The following is a 26,029-nucleotide window of genomic DNA, read 5'->3' on the forward strand; positions in this document are numbered from 1 at the left end:
GACTCACTGTCTTTGCCCCTGATTCCACAACACCAGAAGGTTATCTGAAAATACAAATATGACTCTGCTCTGCTTGGTCAGTGGAAACAAGTATGGTGAAAAATTATGACGCAAATAGGGAGGATTCTTTAAAGCAGGACTTCTCCGTGTAAACGGCTTCTGTTAGAAGAGGAAATGGCTGAGATGTGTCAGAGATGACAGTGTGAGGTATCTGGTGAATCTAGCTGGGTACATTCAGCAATGGAGTCCCCGTTACCTCAGATTACAACATTTCCTCTTAATGTCATGTGCCAAACAATCTGTGTTTACTCACTGCACCTGTGCTGACTTTGTGTAAACTTTAGCACAACAGTTCCAAGTCACAGTGGAAAAAACTAAACCTGTCTGACTTTAAGGAAAGGAACAAAAAAAGCCGGACACAACATATACCTACATATTTTTCAATATCAGCACTCTTCCTACATATTGTATAGAGACTGTGAGGTCAGTGGTACATTAACAGAGAAAATCTTCAAAACATGTGATTATCTGAAGACAAATTAGCCAAAATTGTTGTTTTTACAAATACAGCACATTGAAAGGAATCCCATTTTAAATACAAAGGCTTTTATATGGTGTCATCAGCGAATCCCTTCAATTCTTCTGGGCAGAGCAAATGAACAAGTGCAGCCGGCTGTCAAGTGATTTGATGGACACAACCTGGTGCAACTTGTACCCCAGAAGTGGTTATGGAAAATGGAGAAAAGACATGAAGGATCTGCTAAAGCCGCTCCACTGAGAAGTGATTTAATTCAGGTTAAAGTCAAAACTTTGTGCAGACCAGTTGAATTCTTCCACATCAAGCTCTTGAGGAGTAACCACTTCTTTAAAAAAATTATTTCAACCTTATAGCATCCTCTATGTCTACAGTAGGTGACTGATTTTTTATTTTATTTTTTACACCGGAGGCAGGGAAAGTGATTAGAGCACTTGTATTCAACCATTTGGAGAGAGTGTCTTGACACAACAGGAAGTTGGGGCAATGACTTCTCATCCTGAGTCTGGTTCTGTGGACAGTTTCTACATTGTAAAAACTGTTGATTCCATTGAAAACTTAAATAAACTCATGGAACAGCTCTGTCCCTTACAATTCCTATTGAAGGGCCACAAAAGGCAGATATGAAACATTGGCCAATTGTGCATCAATTTGCTTATCTTCATCTTTCTGCAAAAGCAAACTGAAATGATTTCAATAATTTGAGCTGTAATAACTTTTCTGATGAATCAGACAACTCAGACCATCTTTTACTGCCCTCCTTCATCAGTGTTTGGTACGGCCCGGTCACCAGCTCACCCGTTTTCCTTCCTTGGACCATTTTTATTTGACCCTGCAGAAAAAACACTTCATGGCAGTTACAGCTGTTCAGGCTGATCATCCTTTGCGCTCAAAGGGAAAAATGATTGAATAATTTGGTAAACGTATGTGTTGTTGATATGGAGTGGCAGCATTCGTTGGGAGTTGCATTTTTGGAAAACTGATTAAGTCAAGACTTAATCTTTTATTTGGCATTAGCCAAATTCAATAAAATTCTTCATTTTTGGTTGCAAACGTTAACTCACAAGACCATTTATGATTTCATTAATTTTTAATGAAACCAATCCAAAAATACACATACATGTAATGACACACAAATATTACACACTGCAGTTTTCAGAATATTTAAATAGATAAAAAATAGTCAATATTTTGGTACAAATGCAGACATATCTCTAAAGGTACAACGTTGTCATTAGCAATAGTAGCCCCTCACTTCGCTTCAGTTCGAATGTAAAAAAATAAATAAACAATTTGGATATAATAAAATTCTCATATAAAGTCCAACAGCCTCAGTATCAGTCATTATAAATAAGGGTGTCAGTGAATTGAACCATTGCTGAGACATGTAGAGTCACTGAGTGTCTCAGGTCATCATGAGGAGTTTCAAACAGTAGTAGTCACATGCGGGATAAGAGAAGGTGTGCTGGGTTTTACTGTTGAGGTTGGTTCAACTGACCCATGAAGAGAATAGCACCTGAAAAGAAACGAGAAAACAATCAGAACCAGTCTTCTCCACTGTGTTTTTTTTTTATGGGAATAAATAAATATATTTAGGGCTGTTACCAGTTTGCTTATGCTGAATGAGGAAGATGAAAGGTCGGTCCAGTGTGATTTCCTGAACTGCCATACGGGAGAACATGACAGCAGCTAACAAAGAGAAGAAGAGAAAAAAAAAAATCAAATTGATCAGTTAATCGATTCCGTTCACAGAAACCTGTCTTATCACTGATCATTGTAGTGTGTTCTCTGCAAGGTCCAGCTGTCAGCATGAGCGGAACTCAGAGCTTTGCTTAAACTTTAGCTTATGTCTTATAATCTTAAACTGAAATAAGTGAAAGTTTTGAGAACATTATTTCTTATTTTCACTCTCACTCCTACATCCAAAGAAAAGTTTGCACAAGGTATCTGTAACTACCTGTATCCGGCATGAGTGTATATTAACTTTGTGTTAAGATGCAATTTATATTTGAAAGCATTAAAATGCATCTATGACTTGGTTTGATTCTTGCTGTCAACAGATTGTCAGAGTTGAAATGACTACCAGCAGTCACAGGCTGACCCTGGATCCTTCATGTGTTTGGGAAAATCTCTGAACTCAAACTTTTGCAGCTCAGTTAAAAATGTCACAGTCGTGTGTGCGCGCGCGCGTGTGTGTGAGTGAGTGTGCGTGCGTGTGTGTGAGTTGATGAATGAATGAAGACCATTGTAAATAGCTGCACCATTTATTTGTGCTCTGAAAAAATAATGGAGCTCCTACTTCAAAACATTGTGTTAATTTGTTACATGCAATTGAATTTATGTTTAACATATACAAACTTAATAAACTTAATGTATTTATTTGAATTTACCTAATTAGATTACTTGTAACAAATGAACTCAACATTTTTTAAGTAGATGACCTGTTTTCTGTCTGTGTTATGAAATATTCAGTGAGCAGTCTACCTGTTACTGATGCTCCCTTGGTTCCATGCTCGTTCACCTCAATCTTCACCCTCTGCAGCACTTTTGAAACGCAAAGCCTCTCATCAGCTGGTATACAAAAATGGAAACAGATTAGGCACAAAGTGTAAAAATCACTGTCTTTTATTTTGGTATAGAAAAGCTGCATAAATCAAAGCTATTCCACAAAAAAGCGGTTAATGCAAAGCAGAATATATAAAGAAGAGACATTGCTGACTAGAAACAATGTAATGAACTGCAAGTTAATAAGGAGTTTTACATTCATGTGGAACAAGAGTCCATCGATCAAAGCTTTAAACAAACATCAACTTACATGTTATCCGTGTGAAGTCAGCAGTAGCCAGGTTGAACATGTCTCCAAGTCCCATTTTAAGTAAAGCACTCTTCATATTTATGTCAGAGTTTAGAGAAAACCTGAAGAAATACACATTCTTTAGTTTGCTAACGGATGTTTAACATGTGACAAGAGAAACAAACAAATGTAGTCCATGGCCACAGCCCTTCTTCCTCACCTGGGTAGAGCCAGCTGTCTGTTGACCTGCCTCAGCTCTGACCTCCACTGCTGAATCTTCTGGCTACTCAGATCTGCACTGAGGACACTCAGAGGAATTTCAGGCTCAAAGGGTGATACCAGGAGCATACTCAGTGAGTCGCCTTCATATGGTACCTCTATCACATCGTAATCCACTCCATCAGCAGTTACAAATTCACCTGAGGATTTAGAAGGAATGAGAAGGTACAATTTTGCATTTGGGTTGGGAAGAACAAACAAATTTTTTCTAGAACCTGCAGTTTGGATCATTGGCATGGCGTACCATAGTTGAAGAGGTTTGTGAGTTTCATCATGTGCACAGGAACAGTGCTGCCATTGGCACAATGGAACATTCTCTCCTGTGTTAGTTTGGGGTCAAAGGGAACTTTCCATAGGCGCTGAAAGTGGAGAGCGTTAAGGAAGACCAGGCGCGTCTCATCGTCCAGGGATCCAGAGGACAAGAACTCTGGGATGGCACCTACAAGAAGGAAGATTACATTCCACTTAGTTGTTGATATAAAACACTTCACTCAGGAATTTTACATTCATGTGGAACAAGAGTCCATCGATAAGATACTTCAGGGACTGGTGCTGTGGAAGGGGCTGCCTGTCTCTCCTTGACTGTTGGGATAGACTCCAGTCCAGTTCTACCATCATGAACAGAACTTTGTTGAAATTTACTGAACTGTCTGTGAAGTTGTGTCCTTAAAGGTTTCTCAGTGCACTTTTTCTTTTCCGTCCATCCATCCATCCATTTTCTTTACACCCTTGTCCCTCTGTGGGGTCGGGAGGGTTGCTGGTGCCTATCTCCAGCTAACGTTCCGGGCGAGAGGCGGGGTCACCCTGGACAGGTCGCCAGTCTGTCACAGACTTTTTCTTTTCTCTTAGCATTTATGTTTTTGTTGTATTATTGAGTTTCTTGATATGTGCCTGAAATGTCAGGGTATTTGATCAATCTGTCACCTATCAGAAGCTGTGATGAAAGAAACTCTGGACATAAGAGTTTCACCTTCTGTGCCCTAAATCTTGGTCTTCTACTTTTAACCGGTACTGCAAGAGTTCTGCCTCTCTGAAGATGATTGATAGCTGTTAACAGACAGACGTTAGTACCTGCAGTGTGATCTGAGACCCACGCATTGATAATGCTGACGGCCTGTTCTGGTTTGGTGAAATCCATCTGGTGGGGGTGAATCTGGAAGGTCTTGGCCAGAGCCCGGCGGAATCGCTTCTCCAGACTCATCTTCCGCTCCACCATCACTCCGCTGGCTATCTCCACCCCATCCACAGTTGACAGATCGCGTTGCAGGAGGCGCTGCTGCCGAGGCATTCCCCGCCCTGCAAGAGAAGCATTTTTGGTTTAGCTGACACAAAACCAAAACGTGCCCTGGACATGCTAGGAGGAGATAAAAGAGGGGAGGCAGCAAATGGCTAAGTCCAATCTCAGAGTGCAACATTTCTCACAAAACAAGAGCTTGTTGACTTGATTAGATGTCCTTACCTTAAATGGATGCAGTTATAGATTTTTGAGATACATGTTTAGGTTAATGTTACAGTCGACCTAACAGATCTGAGGTACTTCAGAACTTTAGCACTTCTGTACTTCATTTATTTACCACTCACCTTGCAGAGAAAAGCCCATAGCTGCAGTCAAGGCCCTTTGTGTGTTTCCATTCGCGCCAAGCTGAGCCATGGCCATAATGCTCGCCATGCCATAGGGGGAGAACGCCAGGTTTGTGTCTGCAGCATCCGTAGCGAGCTGAGAGAAAACCTTCAGTCCAAAATCTGTCTGCTTATCTTGCAGAGACCCCAGGGCCCCTCTGCTGAGGGCCAGCAACACAAATATGCTCTCACAGATCATGCTGGGGAGACAGAACCAGAAAAAATCTGTGGTTGGTTGCATAAAAACTGAATGTTTGTATAAAACACTCATGTCTTCAACTGACGGCACACTGCACTGTTTAAACTGCTCTGACTCATCCTAACACACACCTGTAAAATATTACAGACATGGGAACATCTTATAAAACTGACACGAGATTCCAAAAGAAAATATTTTTTAAACTTGAGTATGATTTCCTAAAAGTTATAAATATGTTAGTTTGAAATAGTATTATACATATGTGATATCTTACATTGTTCAGCATTGATTAAAAAAAAACACTGTCCTCAATCTTTGTGGTTAAAGGACGGAGGATTTTATAACAGGAGCAATAAAATAAAGAATCCATATCAGTAATATGACAATAATCATTCTAAATCAGTGCATTTTTTCTTTTATCAAAATACATGTTTTAACTTATTCCTTCTTAGAAATACATAGCTGAGCATGGGTGTGAGACACACCCACATTCGTGTGTGTCCGGCTTATTTCTATGGTCAAGGTTTCTGTACATTCAAATTCAAACAAAGGCCACAGACAGTGGTCGTATTTATGGAGATGAACTTCTGTTTCAGAGTGTATAACAAACAAATATGGGAAAAAACGTGCAATACGTCACAAAAAAGCACTAAAGATATTTCTGGAAAAAGCTAACTAACTGTTTAATTGAAATTACAGATTTCAAATACAACCATCTGAACATCTGCAAGCATTCAAGCATTGGTTTAACAGCCAACTGTGATTCTTACCTTTTGCTTGGATTCAGAAAGAAAAACTGGAGCTGTCTGCTGCTGCTGCTGCTGCTGCTGCTTCACTCTGAAGAACTGAACCAATCTGTCTTTTTGTACTGTAGGCATAACCCCGCCCCTCTGGCATGACCTCGCCCCACTCCTCAACACAAACACACATGCACACACACGTACACGCAGAAAAGCCACTAGAGACACTGACGTCATCTGATGCTGTCTGGAGAGACTTCCTCTCTACGAACACACAGCCTTTCCAATGTCTCTGCTGACTAAAACATGACAGAGCATGTGGAAAGTTGGATAACTGTTTTTCAGCTTTAACTTGCACGAATCACTGTGCCCCTGTGACTCAAGCAGGAGAAATGGACGGAAAATTCATGGATTTTCTTTGTCTCTGAACGTCTGAAAAGAGATAAAAGTTGCTGAACTGATGAATAAATAAACTGTCTGACAGTTTGGTGCTCCGTCATTACATTCTCAAGTGAAAGCGCACGGCCATACCTTGAATGTTTCTTTTTTTACTTCTTTAGTTATTAAATTCTTGATGCATTTATTTGTCGGTAACGTCAAGATTAATGCCACCACATGTGATTTTTCAAGTTTAAAAAACACAAATAGAAAATTAAAGTGCATTTAGATAATATTTGGAGTATTTGATACTTAAGTTAAGGGATTTTTTTTCTTAACCCAAAACAGTTTTTACCACCTGGAGTAGGCTGCAGCACATCGCCTTTGAGGGGCTGCCCAAAACCCAACAGGCACACACACATGTTAACCCTCCACCATTCTCACACCAATTCACCCAACATAAACACACACAACAATGGACGTCATACTCCCACTTCTCTCCCCAAACAAACTCTGTACTGCCAGATCCAGGTAACATCCCCCCAATGGGACAGCATGTCCCAGAAAGAGGAGATGGGTCCCTTCTTTATGGGGTGGAGGGAAGCAGACCACCCAAACCTCCGCAGCAGCCTGGACGACAGCCGGACGCCGCCTAAAACCAGCCGTAAGAAAACCAGCAGATCTGTGTGAAAGTTTCATTAAACACCATGTAAGGAAAAAAACCCCTCACCAACACTCCCCTCAGCACAAAGATGAAAAAACAAAGAGCAGCAGCAACTGGTCAGTGCAGGGACTTTCTCTTAGATCTACCCAGAGTGTTAGCGACACACACATGTGGCCACACATGCACACACCCCAGTCCATGTGACCCATGGAGAGCAGCATGTTCAAAATGCCAGCCAGATATTGTTAAACAATTTTTATTTTATTTATTTTACCTTTATGTAACCAGGTAATTTTCAACAATGACATGTTCTGAAAACATTAAAACATTACATAACAGAATACAGAAGCTAATCATGAAACAGAGGAAACAAATTATAGTATATTTAGTCATTTATACTGACTAAACATACTATAACACATGAGCCAACAGTGTTTAAAAGTGGGTCCATTGATCATGTACTGTGGTTTTTAGTGAGTTGATAATGATTGATTTTAAAGTTAGCGTTCTGACTAAAGAAGAAACTAAAGAAGAACTGCAAAACAACTTAAACAAAAATCTCATCTCAGCAAACACACTTATTCTGAGTAGCTTTCTCTGACAAATATGAATTTTTCTTGCTCTGTACATGCGAAACAGGTAAGGCAGATAATGTAATACTCAGGTTGAGTTTCCTCACCACATGCAGAATCACACGCTAGAAACATGCTAACAGGTTAAAGGGTTAATTTACAAGAATTTTCACATAGAATGAGAAATGTGCTGATGTGCTTCTGTTTGTTCTGAGGATACAGGAGTCATTTTGTCTGGAGGATAACTGGATGAATTATGCAGAATGATGAGCTGCTCTGACTAATCATTAATTTTTCCTGCATACAGTGAAGTTCCAAGAGTTCCAGTTATTTGTGGGGAATCAACTATACTGCATCTGTGTTACAGCCATCTTGTCCATTGTCACTTTGAGAATAATATGACAGAATATGCCATAATGTTTTGTAATATTACTCACTGATACACAAGTAGAGAGGATAGAGAACGTGAACCGATGCTCGGAACTTAGAATGTACCTGGAAAGGCTGATCACCATTCACAGCGCAGCTCAAACAAACCAGTTTTAACTTGGTCTCATCTACAGACTTGTGAATTTTACTGTTCGCAGAATGTGTACATTGTCAAACACATTAAGGGTTATAAAACGCTGTGGTGGTGCAGGGGTTAAGCATAACCCACATAAGGAGGCCTTAGTCCTTGGTGTGGCTGTCGCAGGTTCGATTCCTGGCCTGGGGACGCTTGCTGCATGTCTTCCCTTTCTCCTTACCTACTTCACTGTCTTAGCACTTTCAAATGAAGGTTACTAGAAAAGAACATAAAAAAGAACCCTTGGGACCTTACACAGAGCATGTTTCTGTAATCACAGCATGACTTGAACACGCCATCCTTCCTGTAAATCTGAAATCTGTCTATCTGTAAAAGACAATACAAATAAATCATCTGGATTGTTTGGGTTTCTGGCTGCTCAGGTAGCATTTTCCAATGTTCCTAACTTGTCAAGACTGGTCTTGACAAGTATCAGTCATAAGCAGAAGACTGGAACCGGGACATTTCATTACTCACTCAAATTACTGAGCATGTGTCTGTCCTAGCAGGAGTCCTTAGTAAAAACTCATCAACCCGGTGAGGAACCTGGACAGCTTGGAGGTAGAATATTTGATGTGGTTGTATGACTCGATACGATCTGCTGGTTTGTTTTTTTTAGATAGAAACGTCTTTAAATAATGAACTGAGCCTGATGTACTGTTTAATAACCAGGATAACTGGAATGTTTTATGTGCGATTGAATTGAAGGGATTTTTCTAAGTGCCGTGAGACGACAGTTGTTAATTGGCAATATAGAAATAAACTGAACTGAAATTGAACTGGCACTTTTTACACATAGAGAACAATTTCATTATTTATCCAAGCTTTGTGGGTCAGTTCCCTCAAGCAATGTCACCAAAAATGCTTCAGTAAAGTTCACATTGATACTCTTCACAGTATATATTTATCATGTGCTGCCATGTTGTATATACATGTTGCACGTCTTTTGGTCGTGTTTTGGGGAAGAATTATTACTGCATGCTAAAGCGTAGATTTTAGGCCTGAGCTGAGTCGAGAGAAAAATAATCAGCTTGATGGTGAGTTCAGGGTGTGGTGGTGCTCGCGCTTCTGTGGTGTGTTTATTAACCTTATATGTACAGCACAGAGAAATTTAAATGAGAATGATCCCTATAAAAGTTATGTTAATCTACTTGCTGCAGTCTAAACAGAGGAGCAGGCAGTCGACTCTGTTGAGGAAAGAAAGAAATGAAGGCGCAGAAGTTCATCAGACTGTAACAACTCAATCACTTCCCAGGTGATTTGTGCTTGACTCACCCTGCATTTACAACAAGCAACAACATGGAGCTGGAAGATGTTACACAAAAACTAAAATGGGAGAGGTTACAATCCTTATTCAAAGTGTAACCTAAAAACAAAAGCAGAAATACCTTAATTTATGTAACATATTGCGTCTATTTCAGTCTCAGGCAGATAATTAAAGTTAGTTAGTGGGGGTGGATCGGGCACAGACACCGTGCCTGTGGGACTGGGTCTGGTCGGGTCGAATATTTTAGGCCTGATCATAACTCTACCTTGTCCTGTACATTTACCAAAAATGACTGCTGTGATTCTGACATCACAAATCCTGACAGGAAAATGATTAAAAGGATTTCACTGGCCAGGAAAGCTACAAGCTCCTTGAACTGTATCATAATAAATCTTTGCTAAGAATAAGCCTAAAAGATATATTACTAAAAACAAAAAAATGAAATGTTACTTCAAATTTTTTTATCTATTCTTTCATATATGGTCATCGCCTGAACCATAATTATATTGTTTGCTCAGTTCTACTTTTATAACATATAGTCCTGTCTTTTCAAACATCATAGCCTAAATTCCACAAATTAAATAAAAAATAAAACAAATCAAAATGAAAGGAAAAGATTTAAAAGGAAACCTTAGTTTAAAAATAAAAAAAACATTAAAGGGGGAGTATTATGAAAAAATTAGTACTTTCAATAGATTAAAACATTTGATCCAGTAATCACACTCTGGCGCTGCAATTAATCACGGCTAATCATAATTAAGCACTATGTCTAAGTTGTAAACTTAAAATATAAATATGCATGTGGCTGTTCAAACCCCTTCTGCTGCACTCCAACCAATTAATATGCAAACAGTTATAATTTTTCGTCAGTGTGTGTAGCAGAAAGCAGGTAATGCCGTCTCCCAGAACTCAATTCTGACTTAAGGAAACTTTCTCCACTACATGCATACGAGTAGCAAATTTGTTCTGGAGACAAAAAACAGATACGATTTTATTTTCCAGTTGTTGCCAATTGGACTTTTCTTTACAACATTTAGTGGATTTTAGAAGGTGTTTATATATCATATCATTGCCTCTCAAGGTAATTTTTTTGCCAAAAGTGACTTTGGCAACAAAAAAAAGAACAAAAACCCCCCCGTCAAATTTAGGACTGTGAAGATACTGAAACATTGTGTGTGAGAAAAGCACAAAACCTGTCAGATCATTTGAAGCCCTACAGATCAACAAGAGCTGAGTCATGTAAGAAGAATCCTTTTTTCAGCGGTTCTGCTGCAGCAGAGGTCACCCTGCTGTTCAGTCAGTTCACTTTCCCTTCATTGTCAAGAGAGATAATCAACATTCTTACTGTAATATGGAAAAACTTCCACATCCCCCAGGATCTGATAGATTCCATAAAAGGTTGTGAAGGGGAACTTGGTTGGTACCACCCACTCATGTCTCTGTGTGTGTTTATTCATTGTAAGTGGGGTTCACCACATCCATTGTGTGTCCTTTTCTCTCAGACATCTAAAACATGATCATTGAAAAGTCATTTTGAGATAATGTGAGGAGGGTCTGTTGAGCTTTAAGTGTTTTTGAAATATCTGATGTTGTTGATGGAAGTGATGGAGGCAGAGGATGAGAAGGAGTCTTTGGCTGTCAAGTGATTGTAAAACCCAGATTATTTAGGAGGTTTTAACTGGCAGGTGGAGTTATTATTTGCCTCATGATGGGAAATTAATCCCATCAACATAAAGCAACTTGGATATACAATAATCTCAGGAAGATATTACCAAATGTAAGCCTTCTTATGGCTTTAATTTTTGTTAGATGATTAATTTTATGTAATTTCTTATCCTTCAATAGGAACACCTTAAATTTGGAAAGTTTGATGTGTACAAGCGACTAATCCAACAGCCAAAAACTTGTCTGGAGGTTTTCAACTGTTTTAGGGTCACGTTGATGTTCTGAATCCTAAAATCACATTGGTTTTGCTCAATCAGGTCAACTTTCTGAACTATGGAGCAACATGAGCATCGAAATGCAGGACTTGTTCTCACATCTGGAGAATCTGATCAATGAGTGATGAGCAGGAGGAGAGATTCCATCAGGACAGGGAGAGACGGAGAATTTTACAACGAAGACGTGATGTTCAGGTCACATGTACTTAACATTATCAGTGTTTATTCAATTTACATAAATCCAAGTTTGTAACTTTTAATTAATACACTGTTAGAAACTTTTTTTTCTCGTAAAATCTTTTTTGGATGTGAAATATTAATGGAAATGAACTGATGTCACAAAAATGTCAACAACTTAGTCAGAAGATCCGATTTTTCTAAATCAAATTAGAATAAAAACCTGACCTGATTGGGAAACATGGATCTCATTTTTGGAATAAGTTGTGCAAAAATAGTCCTAATTCAGTTGAAAAAAACAAAGACAACTTCCAAAGAATCGTTTTTTGTAACCCAGTGTTACGTACTTTCATATTACATTGAGTGAAACATTTCAAGTCTTTATTTTTTGGTACTTTTGATGATTATCATTTACAGACAACAAAATTCTAAAATTCATTCTCTCAGAAAATGTGAACATTACATAAGGCCCTGTCCCTCCGCCGCCCTCTGGAACAGATTTTTACCTTATCTATGTTCCACAGACTCAGTGACACTGAGCAGAAGAATGCAGAAAGCCCGCTTCCAGATGCTGGAAGGTTTCTGGAAATGAATCAATCCCATTTTTGTAGATGATCTGTTCAGTGGTGTTGAGTGTGTTCTCTTCTTAATTTAACATTTCATGCTGAAAAGGGTGATGAGGTAATATTTGTTTTATTTGTGTCTCTGAAATTAACACCTCAAAGGCTCATTCAAATATTTAGAAAAAATGTGAAATGTAAATTTGCCAGCATCTTGTTTTAGAAGAGAAGCTGTTCTAAAAGTGACTAAGCAGAGCACTGAATCCTGTTCCCTTTCTGATGAATCACCGGCCCTTTAACCACAGGAATCTTTCCTTTGCTGTTTCTCCTGCTTTCCTTGGCAACCGAAAGAGAAACTTTTCAGATCTGTTAGCAGAGGTCAGGAATTGGCCTTGTGTCATGGTTCCCCAAATAGCATGTTGTATAGTTGCTGTCAGCAAACATCAATGCTTTTAGCAAAAGAGGAGGGAGGGGGGGGGGTTCACTGAAAACCACAAAATTATTTCTGCAGAACAAAGGAAAACATCAAATAACTGAAATAAAGCTGCTGTTGCGCTTTGTGTGTTTACCCAACCCACCACACACCAGGATTACTTAACTTTCCGTGTTCCCCCAACCCGCCTTGGCTGTCAAGGAAAAGCCATTCACACTAATCAAAGAAATATTGTGTAAATAGTGAGATTTTATCCACAGCCTCTATAAAGGATGTTTGTGTTTTCCAGGTTCAAGGAAAAGACATTTCAAAGCAAACAAATTAAATTCAAGTCCTGTTCAGTCTGTATCCTACGGAAGAATTCTGACTTTAATCTCAGAATTCTGACTTCTGAGATTAAAGTCAGAATTATTTATTTTCTGTGGCCCTAATCTTCTTCCGTAGGGCCATAGACCTAAAAACACAAAACATGAGAAGAAGTAATAATAATAATATAAAAAAAACTATGTTAATGAAACTAATAAAGCTGCTAAAAATCTAGAATCCAGAACAAATGAAAAAAAGTGTCATATTGGGTTTGTCTCTGTTTGCAGAAGTGACCATCTAACACTATACAGATTGTAAATTAAGAAATACAGACTTATTTCACAAATTAGAATTTTATTGAAAACTCCATTTATGTCAGGAACTTTAATTGAAACATCATATGGATTAATTACACAAAAGGATGTGAAAAGCCTTTATTTCTGTTAATCATGATGAATTTCTGCTTACAGTAAACAAAAGCATAACATTTGAAATTAAAATATTACATTGAACCAATAAAACCAAACATTTTTAATACATAACTGTACACTTAATGAAAATGATGTTTAAAAGTACTTTTAATCTGACAAATGAGTCTCATTGGAATGCATGTTCTAGTTTATGGAATGTACTTTTTTGAAAATGCTTGTGAGGAGCAGTCACGCCAAAAAACAAGTTTGAAAAACAAGTTTAATTTATGGACTCCAGATGTGGTAGCAGACGATTGGCTGCCCAGACCTAAACATGCTTGGACATAGGTATGTGATAACATTTACTCTGTGTTGACCAGAACCCTCTAGAAGAGATGCTGTCCAGTGATCAGTGAGACTTCACTGTGATTGGCTCACGGTTTTCTCATGATTTGGTTGTACTGCTTCAGGCTGCAGTTTGTAATAAAACTTTGCTGTTCAATCATAGTCCAGCATTCAGACTCTTATTCCTGAAGCATCACCACACCATCATGAGGACACTGATAGAAGACACCATACCTGTGTTCCCACTAAAATCAAACAGCCAAGCTTCACGCCTCGCCGGCCTTACTCTCACTGCATCATCACTTCATTTTTCTCATTTCATTTGGTGATGATTTGGCTCCAGTAGCAGCCGGAGCAGATACAGCCATGGACCCTGAGAACCAAGGTCCAAAGGCACACTCCCCCCACCACACCAAGCTCCCAGTCCTGACACCAGTGCAGAACCATCACTGCACTGGTGGAGAAAATGCTCCTGCTCCCAGTCTCCAAACCCAGACAGTGAACCGACAACAGGGGTGTGGAAAGACCCCAGGCCTCCCTGCACCCACTCAGATGTGGTAATTCTGTTTTCTGGATGTGGGAGGAGGCTTTCCGGCCCAACGTTCTCTCAGAGTGGGATCTGGAATACAGATGTGTTCGCTGTTGCGGTTCGTCTCCTTCAACAAACAAATGACTTCATCTGCACAACAATGTCCTGCTGTTGATTCAAAGCCAGCCCAAAGCAAAACAAACCAAGCTCCAGTTCTGGGAGCCCAAACCATCAGGGGCCACCCATAAAAGCTTGAATTTGAGCAAGAAAGCAGTTTCAGCATAGGCAAATATTTTTAAAATTAAACTTTAATATAAGATTTAAAGGTTATGTCAAGTTTACTTTGAAAAAGTTAAAAGAATCTTTGTTTATTTTCTTTTCATCATGTTGTAAAGTTTGAAAGAGGACCCAGAATAAAAAACAAGTTTCCGTTCAATACTGTTAACCGTTCCTGCTTAGTCTGCTGACCGTGGTCAAAAGACACAGGGGAGATCTTCCTCCAGGGCCGAAGTTTCTACTTCGTGGTTAACTCCCTCACTCGCTCTGAACATAAACCATGCAGTGGCACGGAGGTGGTTGGAGGTTAACTTTAATAGCTCTGGCTAACAGGTGAAGGTTGCACAGACTTCTCTTAGTAGCCGCTGCAGCGCCCCCTTCTGACCGGAGGACGCCTGCTACACATCTCACTCACCCACACACAACACACCACTCACTGAGCTAACATCACATACAGTGGAGGCACTTTCCGCAACAATACTGTTAATTTTCAGTAGTTCGTCTCTACCGATCAGATAGCAAAAATAAAACAAAAAATAAAACAAAAAACAAATAACGTTTAATCAACGTTATTTGCTCATTTTGTTGTATTCCAGTTTTTGAAAGTCTATTAATACAAAATAATTTAGCTAAATCTACAATCTGCAAATTTAGCAGATTGCCGATCAACTGCAATCTGCTAAATTAGATAGAAAACTTTCAAACCTAGTTTGAGTAATGAACTGAACTTGACAATACTGTTTGATAAGTATGTAAATTTGTAATAGATCTGATTAGATTGACTTTTTCAACAAAACGTCTTGAAGTGACATGTTTTGTGAATATAATTGAAATGAATTGAACTTGAACTGAACTTTGTTTTTGTCTGTTGTTTGTTGATTCTGTTAAACGTTCTCCATGGTGGACCTGTTGCTAATAAACTCTTTTGTTTTTACTCTGAACTCATGGTACATTAGTGGAAACCATCACTACTGTAACACATCGCACCATCAGCCCTTCTGACCAACACTTTTGTTCTGCCGTCCAAAAATATGTCTTAGGTTTATTGGCCTCTATAAATTGTCTTTAGTCATCGGTAGATGAATGCATTGTTGTGTTGCTGCTGGATGGACCAGCTACCTGACATAGGGTGGAAACTACGTCACGCCTGTTGACAGTTGGAGGAAGGCTGAATGAGACCAAAAAATAAATAAGCATATACAGAAAAAAGTGGAAACACATCTCAAATTGTTTTACCATTTTTATAGACTGGCCCACCAGTCACAGAACATTATAATATTGAGGACTTGGCTTATTTTATATAAATAATCAAAGAGACAACTGGATGATTCAAATTGACGTATCTTATTTTTTTAGTCTGCAAACAACTCTGTCACTACTATTATGTTGATTAGTCCCTTCTGTTGTGTTCCTGCTTCTCTTGTTAATTTTTCCAAACATCATCATGTGGATTTCCTTAGAAAAGACAAAGTTAAATAGTAAATTGAGGTGGAGATATTTTTGCAGGAGAAAGTTAAATTTTTTTGTTGTTAGTGACTTTGACCTATGGTTTTGTTGTTATGACAAGGCAGAGAATTAAAAGAACATTATATTTGTTCCAAATGATGACTGTTGTACTAATAGAGTAAGTATGTGGTTAGGGAATAGGAAGCCCAAAAAAGCCTGTTTTTCGGATAAGAACCAGGAAGTTACTCATGGAAAACATAACTACTGCACACTGATGATGTGTGTGCTTCTATTTTAAGAACATTGATGAACGGAAAGTTGAAAGGTTTCTGTCTTTTCAGCCTAAAGGGAGAAAAAAAAGAACCTTTACAGTCTCAAATGAATCACAAATGTATCTGCTCTCCATTACAACATGGTTTTTTTGTGAGTGTGTTCCTGGAAGGAGGACTTTCTGGATTGGGTCTTGGGGATTTGGTAGTGGAGTGCTGGGAGAGTGATTTTGCCTTAAAAAATGTGACTAAATATAGTCCCCTGCAAAGGGATTTTTATTGCTGCTAAATTACACAATTTAATGTACAACCCTAATCATCTTCAATGCATTCATATGTTATTAAGGTACCGCTTCTTACAAAGAAATACTTTCAGCTTAGAAAGTTTTATGCCACTTTAAAACTCACACTGAGAGTTTACAAGTCAGAAAGGACAAGGCACTTTATTATTTCTATATTTCCAATAGATGTTTCTAAGCAAAACTTTGCTTACATTTAAATCTAGATTTTCTTAGCATTGATCTATTATTTTCAATTAGAAATACCATCCCATTGTTTATCTAGTTCTGCTCATAAAATTGATCATTCTTGTCTTAGTTTGAAATCTTCATTAAAGGTTACTTATCAAAGCTTTTAAGCACAAAATGTTTCCATTGGATACAGACTGGAGGAACATGCTAACCAAGAAAGTATTGGTCAAAAGGTCCTGTGCAACCTGGCTTTGGTGTTTATTCTTTTCATATATGGAATTATGAATAGATTTGCTTATTTAAATGGCTGAAACAGTTTTTCTGCATTTCGCATTAGGTATATTTGATTTTGAAATATTACACTTTTTAAAACTATTTTATGTTGCTTTTACTCTTTTAGTTGAATTAGTGCAACTTTTTATACAGTTTTTTAAAGGTTTTTATTTATTACATTTACTCCCAATTATGAAAGGCTTCGTCGTCTATGCCGGAATTATTATTGACCATATTTAAAATTACTCACAATTTTATAAAAAGAAAAATTCCAATTACTAAATCTGTGTTCCATTCCAGGGCTATCACACCTATATTTATGATACAGTAACTGGCATATCTGGTTAAAATATAATTTTTCTGTCGTACCTTTTAACCTTGGATTGGACCCGAACAACTGTGACCTGTTATATATAACTAGCAACATCTGGAAGACCAAATATGGCTGCGTTGACGGCGAACGCAAACGTAAAACTGTGCAATAAACTGGAACTACTTAATACTATCAATGTTGATAAGCAGTACCATTGTCATGTGACGAGAGCGGCGCCGTGGCTTAGTTGGTTAAAGCGCCTGTCTAGTAAACAGGAGATCCTGGGTTCGAATCCCAGCGGTGCCTTTTCCGTTTCAGAGTTAATTGCGTTCGGTGATTTGTGTTCTGTAGTGCCTATGACTCTTCATAATTATTAAAAATCAACTCAAGAAACTGTTCTTTTCAATAAAAAACTTTTCATTTAACCTCTAGTTTTCTTTTTTATAATAGAACACGCAATATCTCTGACGCTCCATTTTGACTGCTGTGTGCTGTATTGAGGAGCAACCTTATGGAGTCAGTCGAGAAAGTAAATACAGTCAAAGCACATTCTGCTTGACTGTTAGTAGGTTCTGAGCTTCGACTTGCTGCAGCAGACAGAGCCTTAATCAATAGTAATATATTGATAAAAAGGTTTTACCATTAACCTCATTTCCTGTAAAATCACTTCTCACTCAGCCAATCAGGAATAACATTCAGTTCAAATTCCCTCATTGGCGAACGTCAGTGATGTCAGTAGTTTTATGAGACGGGGACTTCCACAATTAGTACTGTAAAACACACACACAGACACACACACACACACACGCACACACACACGCACACACACACACACACACACAAAATGTGTTATCTTTCTTGTGATTCAAGTCCATTAAACAGTCAAAGGTCAGCAGGGTTTAAAAAATCTTATGATTTTCTTCCTTGTTATTCTCACAAATAGAACGTGAGCTGTTCAATATCTGATCAGAGATATTGTTGGCGGTACAAAGGCTAAACACCTTTCAGCATTCCAGGAAAAGCATTTTGATCTCATTCATGTTTAATTATGAATCGGACCAAAATTTAGTCAAACAATCAAGTTCAAAACTTTGAAATGAAAAAGAACAAACAGACTTAAGTAGACATTACTGATATAAAACCTTATCAACAAAACATAGCAAACTTACATGGTCTCCTAGAGAGCAGCTGTTTTCTTTCTCCATTTTTCTCTCCCTCTCTTTCTCTCTCTATCTCACTCTGTCACTCGATTTAGATTTAAATGTATTTTCATTTTACAGAGAAATTTGCTGATTAACATTTGAAAAACAAAAGAATGTGAGAGGACTCTTACAGACAGCAGGTGATGCCACACAGAGTAAGTTTGTATTTGTGATTTTCAAAAACTACGTGTAACATCCTCCATAATCAATGGGAACATTTTGTTCGCAGCTTTACAGGAATCAGTCCTTCTTGTTATCGCTGAGTTTTTTTTGTTTTTGTTTTGTATTTTTCACTGTTATTGATATTTTGGTGATCTTTCATAGGAAATGAGATCCAAGTCTTTCAGGATGGAACGTCTACTCACCATTAGCTTCTTCAACAGATCCTTTCATATTCAGGTAGGGACTATGGCTGGGCCATTCCCACATACATTTATCCTTTTTAGTCAGATGTGACATGTTGACGAAAATCAAAAAGATTATTTTAAACCAAAATCTCCAAAGGCTATTAAAAATTCTGGGCAAACAGGAAACCTGTCCTAAGGTTTTGGTTTATGTTATGTAAAAATGAAACCAGGATCAACACTTCAAAAGGTTTTCCATCTTATTGTCACATTTCTCCCATACATTGCAACTGAAAAACCAATAAACCACTCAGGAGGAAAAATTAAAAAGCAGCAATAACCTGGACTAACAAATAATGTCCTCACAATTTGATCGATTTGATGGACTTTTGGATGGTGGCATGACCAAATATTAATAAAAGTTACATATAGTATGCTGACTGACTTCTATCAACAGGTCGGAAGGTCGTTGGTAGAAGGTTGTATGTAGTTCAATAAGAAGTGGCTTCAACAAAGACTTAGTTTCAGGGTGTGAACACTCATGTTATCTAACCAGGTTATTGCGACCTTTTTGTTTGTTGGAGGACTCCACCTCAAACCTGACTCCTGAGTCGTTTTATTTTAAGTCTTGCTGCATCAGAATTCCAGTTACTCAGTCTCTTTGCCAGCCTGCAGCTGCTACTGTGGCAGCTTCTCTTTGAGTCTTCATTTGATTTATTAAGGATTTTACCTTTGAAGACGTAAAGAAAACATTTAAGATCAATCTGTCCATTGATCTAGGTTTTTAGCAGCTTTATTAGTTTCATTTTAAAAGTTTTCATGATTTCTGCTATGTTTAAATATTGTTTGTAGAACGAATAACAAAACGACAGCGCTGAGGACAGGAAGTGATCAGAAAACACTGACTTATGGGTTTGCAAACACAGTACATGCCAACCTACACTAGCATCAAATTAACATCAATAAGTAGATGACATTCAGTTTAAAACACAGATTAAATGAACTGAGATGACTGTGCTGCACCCAAATTCCACACTAAAAGTCCAGCTACAGAAAACAACCCAAATAAAGGCTTTCTTATCTTCAGATGGCCTGTCGCCTTAATCCAGACATTCTTCGTTCTGTTTTCAACTATTTTAAAGGGTTAATGTCTCCATTGTTCTGACGTTTCTCGTCTTCCACTATTCTAGTTCATCAGTGAACTAATCGATTCATGAATGAGTCATTTCTTCAGTTGTATGTCAGCCTTCGCTACAAAGGACAACAGAGGTCACCTACTGTTATTTAACCCTTTAACTCTCACCCAAAATACACTTACAGGCAAAATAGATAAAGATTTACATTCACCCTCACACACTTTTAATGATAGGATAAATAAACACTGAAAGTAAAAACTAAAAGTGAACTATTTTAAACATTCATGTGTTTACTGTCGATCAACTGACGGGACCACATCATTATTCTCAATTTATGTTATATCCTGTTGATATAACATAAATTGGGAGGAACAAAACGTCCAGAATTAGTAGAGTCCACTTTAGGAAGATCTGAAATCCTAATGAGATTTTTCCATACTCATGTTTATACATTTAAGCTATGACATATGAATACAGATTCAGTATTAAGAAGGTGTGCGTAATAAAGTGGCCACTGAATTTATCTATGTTTGTTATCAATTAACTAAATACATATTTTTGTATCATGAATAATCATCTAGTATTTTTAACAAATTTTCTCAGCACAGAAATATCATTATAGGAAAAAATTTGTTCTTGTACTCCCACTGAATTGTAAACTAAAAGGTACACATTACTTCTTCTTTTTAGAACATGTTTTGCTAGATAAATAATAGAGTGTATAATAATGTTTTACACATGAAATTGCATATATTTTCTTAGGAGCTAATGAAGAAGAGATTTTAAATTTGTTTGGAATATTATAGACATTTTTACCTGCGATTATGTAATTGTGCTCGTTTTAGTGGGCCATATTTTTTGCCAAGCTAAATGCCATTGAACTGAATGGCTGAAAATATTGAAGGTAATAGTTGTAAAACCTCTTGACCCGACCTGCAGTCACCACACCCGAACACGCTGATCTTAGAAATTGCTCTGTCTCATCATATAAAGATGATGGGTGGAGGAGGAAGAGACATGACTTTACTGTGAAATTACATGACAAATAGCAAGTTGCTTGGAAACCGTATGCTTATGAAATCTGTCTTTAAAAAAAAAATTATAATAATTGTTCTTTGAAACATTTTCTCCAGTTAAGTATTTCCTTTTAGACAAACAAACTAAGGTAAACTCTGAATTTATTTATTGTGGGATATATTTACCCCTGTGTGTTATGTATGTTGATTTTTTAACAAAGCCATTGTACCTAGTTGACTCTTTTTTTCCCATCGTGTCTTAAATGTCCTGAGGATGAGTCGGTGTGTGTCTTCCGTGACCTTTAACATCCAGCAGTGCTGCACACGCCTCCAGAATCAGGAGGATTCTTTGTGTTTGTCAGGCTTTCAGACTGGACTGCTGGCAGCATGCACTCACACAGTAGTTGTTCACACTTGCAACTGATATTAGGGAAATTTTGAATAAGAATGTCTTAAATGCTCTTTACAATTTCATTTCTTCATTCTTGCAACCAAAGACAATAGCAGATTTAGTGGGTGGAAAGAAGGTTCAGATTCTTTAACTGATTCTGATGTGAAAGTTTTCTGACTCCTCTATTTCTGATGGCCAGAGAACTAATGGATTCAGTCTAGAAGAGATTATAAGATTTTTTAGAAGTAACAAAAGTAAAATGGGATTTGGCTCTAGATGACTTTTTCCCTGATATAATTGTTTGTTGACTCAGCTAAATGGTTACAGAGAGAAATGACTTCTGACACTGAAAGGACACTGAAGTATAAACAATTAAAATGCTGATGCAGAAAATCAGAGTTCGAATTAAACGAGTTACCTAAAAGTAAAAAAAAAAAGCAGCAGATAAGATGTCATATTTTTCTTATTAGATGTTTATTTGCTTGACTGTTAGTAGCTTTAAGGTTATTCGAACCTTAACGGTGCAAAGGATGTGAACAAGGGGCTGTGTGTTATGAACTCTAAATGCATTGACAGCTTGTGCTCAAGAAATCCACAGCAGTGTTGATAATGGAAGAAAGAGCAGGGTGGAGATCTTGTTCTTAGGAATAAGACCTCACAAAGTGCAGGAGTAGCAAAACTTCTTCAGAAATAGTTTCTATTGAAACTGAAGATATTATCTGGAAGATTACTGAAGGTTATTAAATATGAAAATATGAAGTCAACTTTACTGAATGTATATATGCTACTATGACTAAAAGTGAACCTCGTTTTTTTTTTTTTTTTTTTTTTTGGGGGGGGGTTGTTTTTTTTAAGAAATATGCTATCAAGTTACATGATTCTATCAGGTGACTTTAGTTGTTTTGCTGATGATTTGGGAATCATGTGGAGCCACAATGTGGCTTTTTTGGTAAAACTTTTTTAGTACTTTTTAATGTGGAGCATGATCTAACTTTACAATGACTGCAGGAGGCGCTGCTGAGCATGGAAAATGGTAAAGCTCCAGGGATAGATGGCTTTCCTGTGGGATTTTCTAAATCATGCTGCTCTGCATTGGTCGTCCTCAGTATCAGTGCAGTGAGGGGAAAGTGCTGCAGAGCTGTGCTCACTGTTGTCCCTAAGAAGGAGAATCTTTATGAGATAAAGAATTAGAGACCTGTCAGTCTGTTATGTGCTGATTATAACATCTTCTCAAAAGTTCTGGCTTACAGATTGAGAAAAGTGATCAAGTTATACATGTTGATCAGTCTTATTGTATCCCTAACAGATCAATAAGAGATAACATATCATTAATTTGAGATTATTTGGACATAAACTTTGCTCTGATTTCCCTTGACCAAGAAAAGGCATTTGATTGGGTGGAGCACCAACGTCTCTGGAACAGTTTGAAAGCTTTTAGTTTCTCCTCTGGTTTCATGTCCATGATTAAAACCCTCTATGATACTGAAGGTCAATAAAGGCTTAAGTTCTCCTTTTAATGTAAAGACAGATATTCAATTAGGTTGTGTAATGTCAGGAATGTTGTATTTGTTTAGCATTGAACCTTTGTTAAGTCAAATCACAAAAAGGTCACAAGGCGGAAAACTAAATTAAATTTCTTTACTTTTCCAACTTTCTGTACATGCAGATCATATTATTGTAGCTGCAACGGGACAGCCACATGTACTTATTTTAACTGAAATTATCATTGTTTTGGTGGAATTTCTTCATCCAAAGTTAATTAGAGTATGAGTAACTAATTTACCTGATGAATTAAAGTGGGTTCAAAATGGTTTTAAACATTTGTGTGTTTACTTGGGGGATCAGATGGAGGTCTTCCATCAGATGGAGGTTGGACATCCATTGGCTATAACTGGAACCGGTCCTCAACGAGGTAAAGCTAAAAGATAAAAACATATACTCCTTGAAATCATGAGTGTTTCATTCATACCATTTTCATTAAAGCTCATGTTCTTCAACGAAATCTGTGTTTACGTTGCTTATGTAAAATTTAAAGGAGGATATTATAATAAACATGAGTTTCTTTAACTGTAGTCACGCCTTTTCTGTTGGACTGTAACTATCATTATTATTTCATTCATTTTATTACTACCTGAGAACTTATAACATTATGTCATGATGTCATGATACTGATTGATATGAGAAGAGGCTCTGAGCAACATTCAAATATTTTTATATTAAAAAAAAATTATAATTGTCACTGTTTTTGGCTTCAGTCAGTTCCTCTTCTGCTTCACTCTATTTTTTCACACCTCTGGTCTTTTTTAAATGTGAAAGGTGAAATCATTCTTGCTTTTTAGATTCAGAGAAGAAATTTAAATGGGCCCCTTCAGTTTGTTCGGAAGCACAGGCAATCAAACACTGCACCAGATAAACAATTTAAGACTAATTTGTATTATTTTAATTTGGTGCATTTGTTTTAAAGTATCTACTTAACCCTCCTGTTGTATTCATTTTCTGTGTATAGGGAAAACACATAAAAATCTCTGTCATTTTGACCCGAGGACAACAGGAACAAAAGCATGAAGAAAAATGTACTTTTAGTGCATTTTGTTTTCCAAGGAGTGAACTACTGCAGCTGCCCTGGCGGGACGCATACAGGTGATTATACAATACCAAGAAGGAAAGGACTGTTGTACTGTAATTATGAAGCCATTCAATCATTTTACAGCAATGTCTCCAGTTTATTTCCTCAATTTGTGATCTGAGATAAAACATCGGTCCTGTTTGCCACAGTTCTCAGTTTATCTGAGTCAGTTTTGATTTGAAAGCTGTAAGGGGATAGTTTTATTAGCAACTATTCACAAAAAATTCTGGTGATTTACAGTGAAGAATTTTACATGATATTATTACAGTTAGTGCCTTCGTTTGTATTATTGAATCTGTTGTTTCAAATAGATCCCCTTCCTGTTCAATAAGAACAGGAAAGAGATTGTACAAAACAATAAAAATTTGCATTTATTCACACTACTGAGGAAACTTTGGGAATCATTTGGTGAAAGTTTCACATAACTGTATTTTATTTATGGATTTTTACATGACAAAATAATGCAGGAAAAAAGCAGTTGTTGAATTTTTTCCTCTGTGAAGTCAAATTAGAAATTTAGTTCAGCATGAAATAAAAGATACTTCAAAATGGATGAGGTGGGTGTGTTTCAGAATCCCTGGGATTATGAAGGTATTCTGTTTACTGTAAATATTTCTATGTGTTGATTTGAGATGAATGTTTATATGGATATGGACTGAATAAATCAGTTTTTATAAAAAAAAAGTCTTACTTTCTGTCATAATGTGTTGGTTGAAGAGGATCCAAAAACAGAGATGCATCAACGGTTAATGAAAAAAAAAAAAGAATTAGGAGTGCTCCCATGAATTAGGAAAATCATGGGAGTACAGGGAGCCAGAGGAGAACCAAAAAAAGCACAAGGAGAATGACTAGGGGAATATGATCTAGTGGGATTTTTAAACAGGAGGAACCAGCAAGGAGGAATGTGAGAGGGGTAAATAATTACTGGGAATGTGAATGCTAGAACAATAGACCAGACTGACTGACCAGGCAGCAGATGTGAGGGGAGAGAGAGCGAAAATGGGACAAGGAGCGAGTGAGAGCACACAAAACAGAGGAGCTAGGAAAATAAATCTAAGGGTAACAGAATAGATAAACATAATAAACTAGAATCACTGAGAAAGGACTGAACTAAAGTAAAATAGAAACAAGGCTGATGTAATCAAATTAAAAAACTAAGGAATTCAATAATAATGGAACTAGAATGAAAACACCAAAACAGCTCAAAACAACCCAACATCTTAACTCTGTCTTTCTTTCTTTCAAATGGCGGTTCTTACACCCTGGAGCTGTCGTTTCCAGATAAGCTGGGCAGTATAGGTGTCACTGCTGATGGAGTGTCCCAGAGTTCAAAGTGTAGATAGAAAATGAAATCAGTCCTGTTGCTGCGGGAACCAGTTGATCATAAATTGCACTAGCAAAACACAACAACAAAGATGTTGAAAATGGTAACGTGTGGATCCAACATGAAACAGTGATCAGGCGAACGAAAACCTGTTGGACATGAACGTATTCCACTTTAAAGTTTTGTTGAGCTGAAACAAATGAAGCGGCTGATGAACGACTGGGATCCACCGAACAAACTCGGCTCCTCTGGGCAGATTCCACAGTTTATGGCTCCTGAAAATGGATTGACTGTGAATGTGAAAAAGGAGATTTTGAGATCTATCTGGAGTAAATTGGCCAAAAGACAGTAGTGAAACTACGGTTTGCTTTTTAAAACATACTAAGATGTTTCCACAGTTTGTGTTGAAATAGAGCAGACATGTACTGTAAACATTTTATATTTCAATAGTTTGGTTTGTTTAGTTTTTCTAAGGAAGTTTTAGTCATTTTGACATCTCTGTTTGTTCTTAGTAGGAATATACTCATTAATGAAAATATACCCTTTATTTCTGTCTATGTCATCTTGTTTTAGTTACAAGACAACTTGACTCTTCCTCTAAATAAGGACTATTGACCGTTGTCTCCATGG

General features: G+C 37.4%; 1 protein-coding gene and 1 non-coding gene across 2 annotated transcripts; one reads left to right on the forward strand and one right to left on the reverse strand.

Annotated features, from left to right (window-relative positions):
• Nucleotides 1–1,606: 1,606 nt before the first annotated feature.
• Nucleotides 1,607–6,320, reverse strand: serpine1 (serpin peptidase inhibitor, clade E (nexin, plasminogen activator inhibitor type 1), member 1). Its single transcript, XM_008434971.2, is given in 10 exon segments — nucleotides 1,607–2,051; nucleotides 2,141–2,224; nucleotides 3,020–3,106; nucleotides 3,351–3,451; nucleotides 3,550–3,748; nucleotides 3,853–4,047; nucleotides 4,680–4,904; nucleotides 5,190–5,428; nucleotides 6,198–6,220; nucleotides 6,222–6,320. Coding segments are annotated over 10 exon segments (1,281 nt in total). The 5' UTR covers nucleotides 6,306–6,320; the 3' UTR covers nucleotides 1,607–2,007.
• Nucleotides 6,321–17,592: 11,272 nt separating this feature from the next.
• trnat-agu (transfer RNA threonine (anticodon AGU)) lies at nucleotides 17,593–17,666 on the forward strand. The gene has a single exon. It is a non-coding gene; the product is annotated as a tRNA-Thr (tRNA).
• Nucleotides 17,667–26,029: the final 8,363 nt, after the last annotated feature.

This window comes from Poecilia reticulata, linkage group LG18 (assembly GCF_000633615.1).
Source record: "Poecilia reticulata strain Guanapo linkage group LG18, Guppy_female_1.0+MT, whole genome shotgun sequence".
NCBI lineage: Eukaryota > Metazoa > Chordata > Actinopteri > Cyprinodontiformes > Poeciliidae > Poecilia > Poecilia reticulata.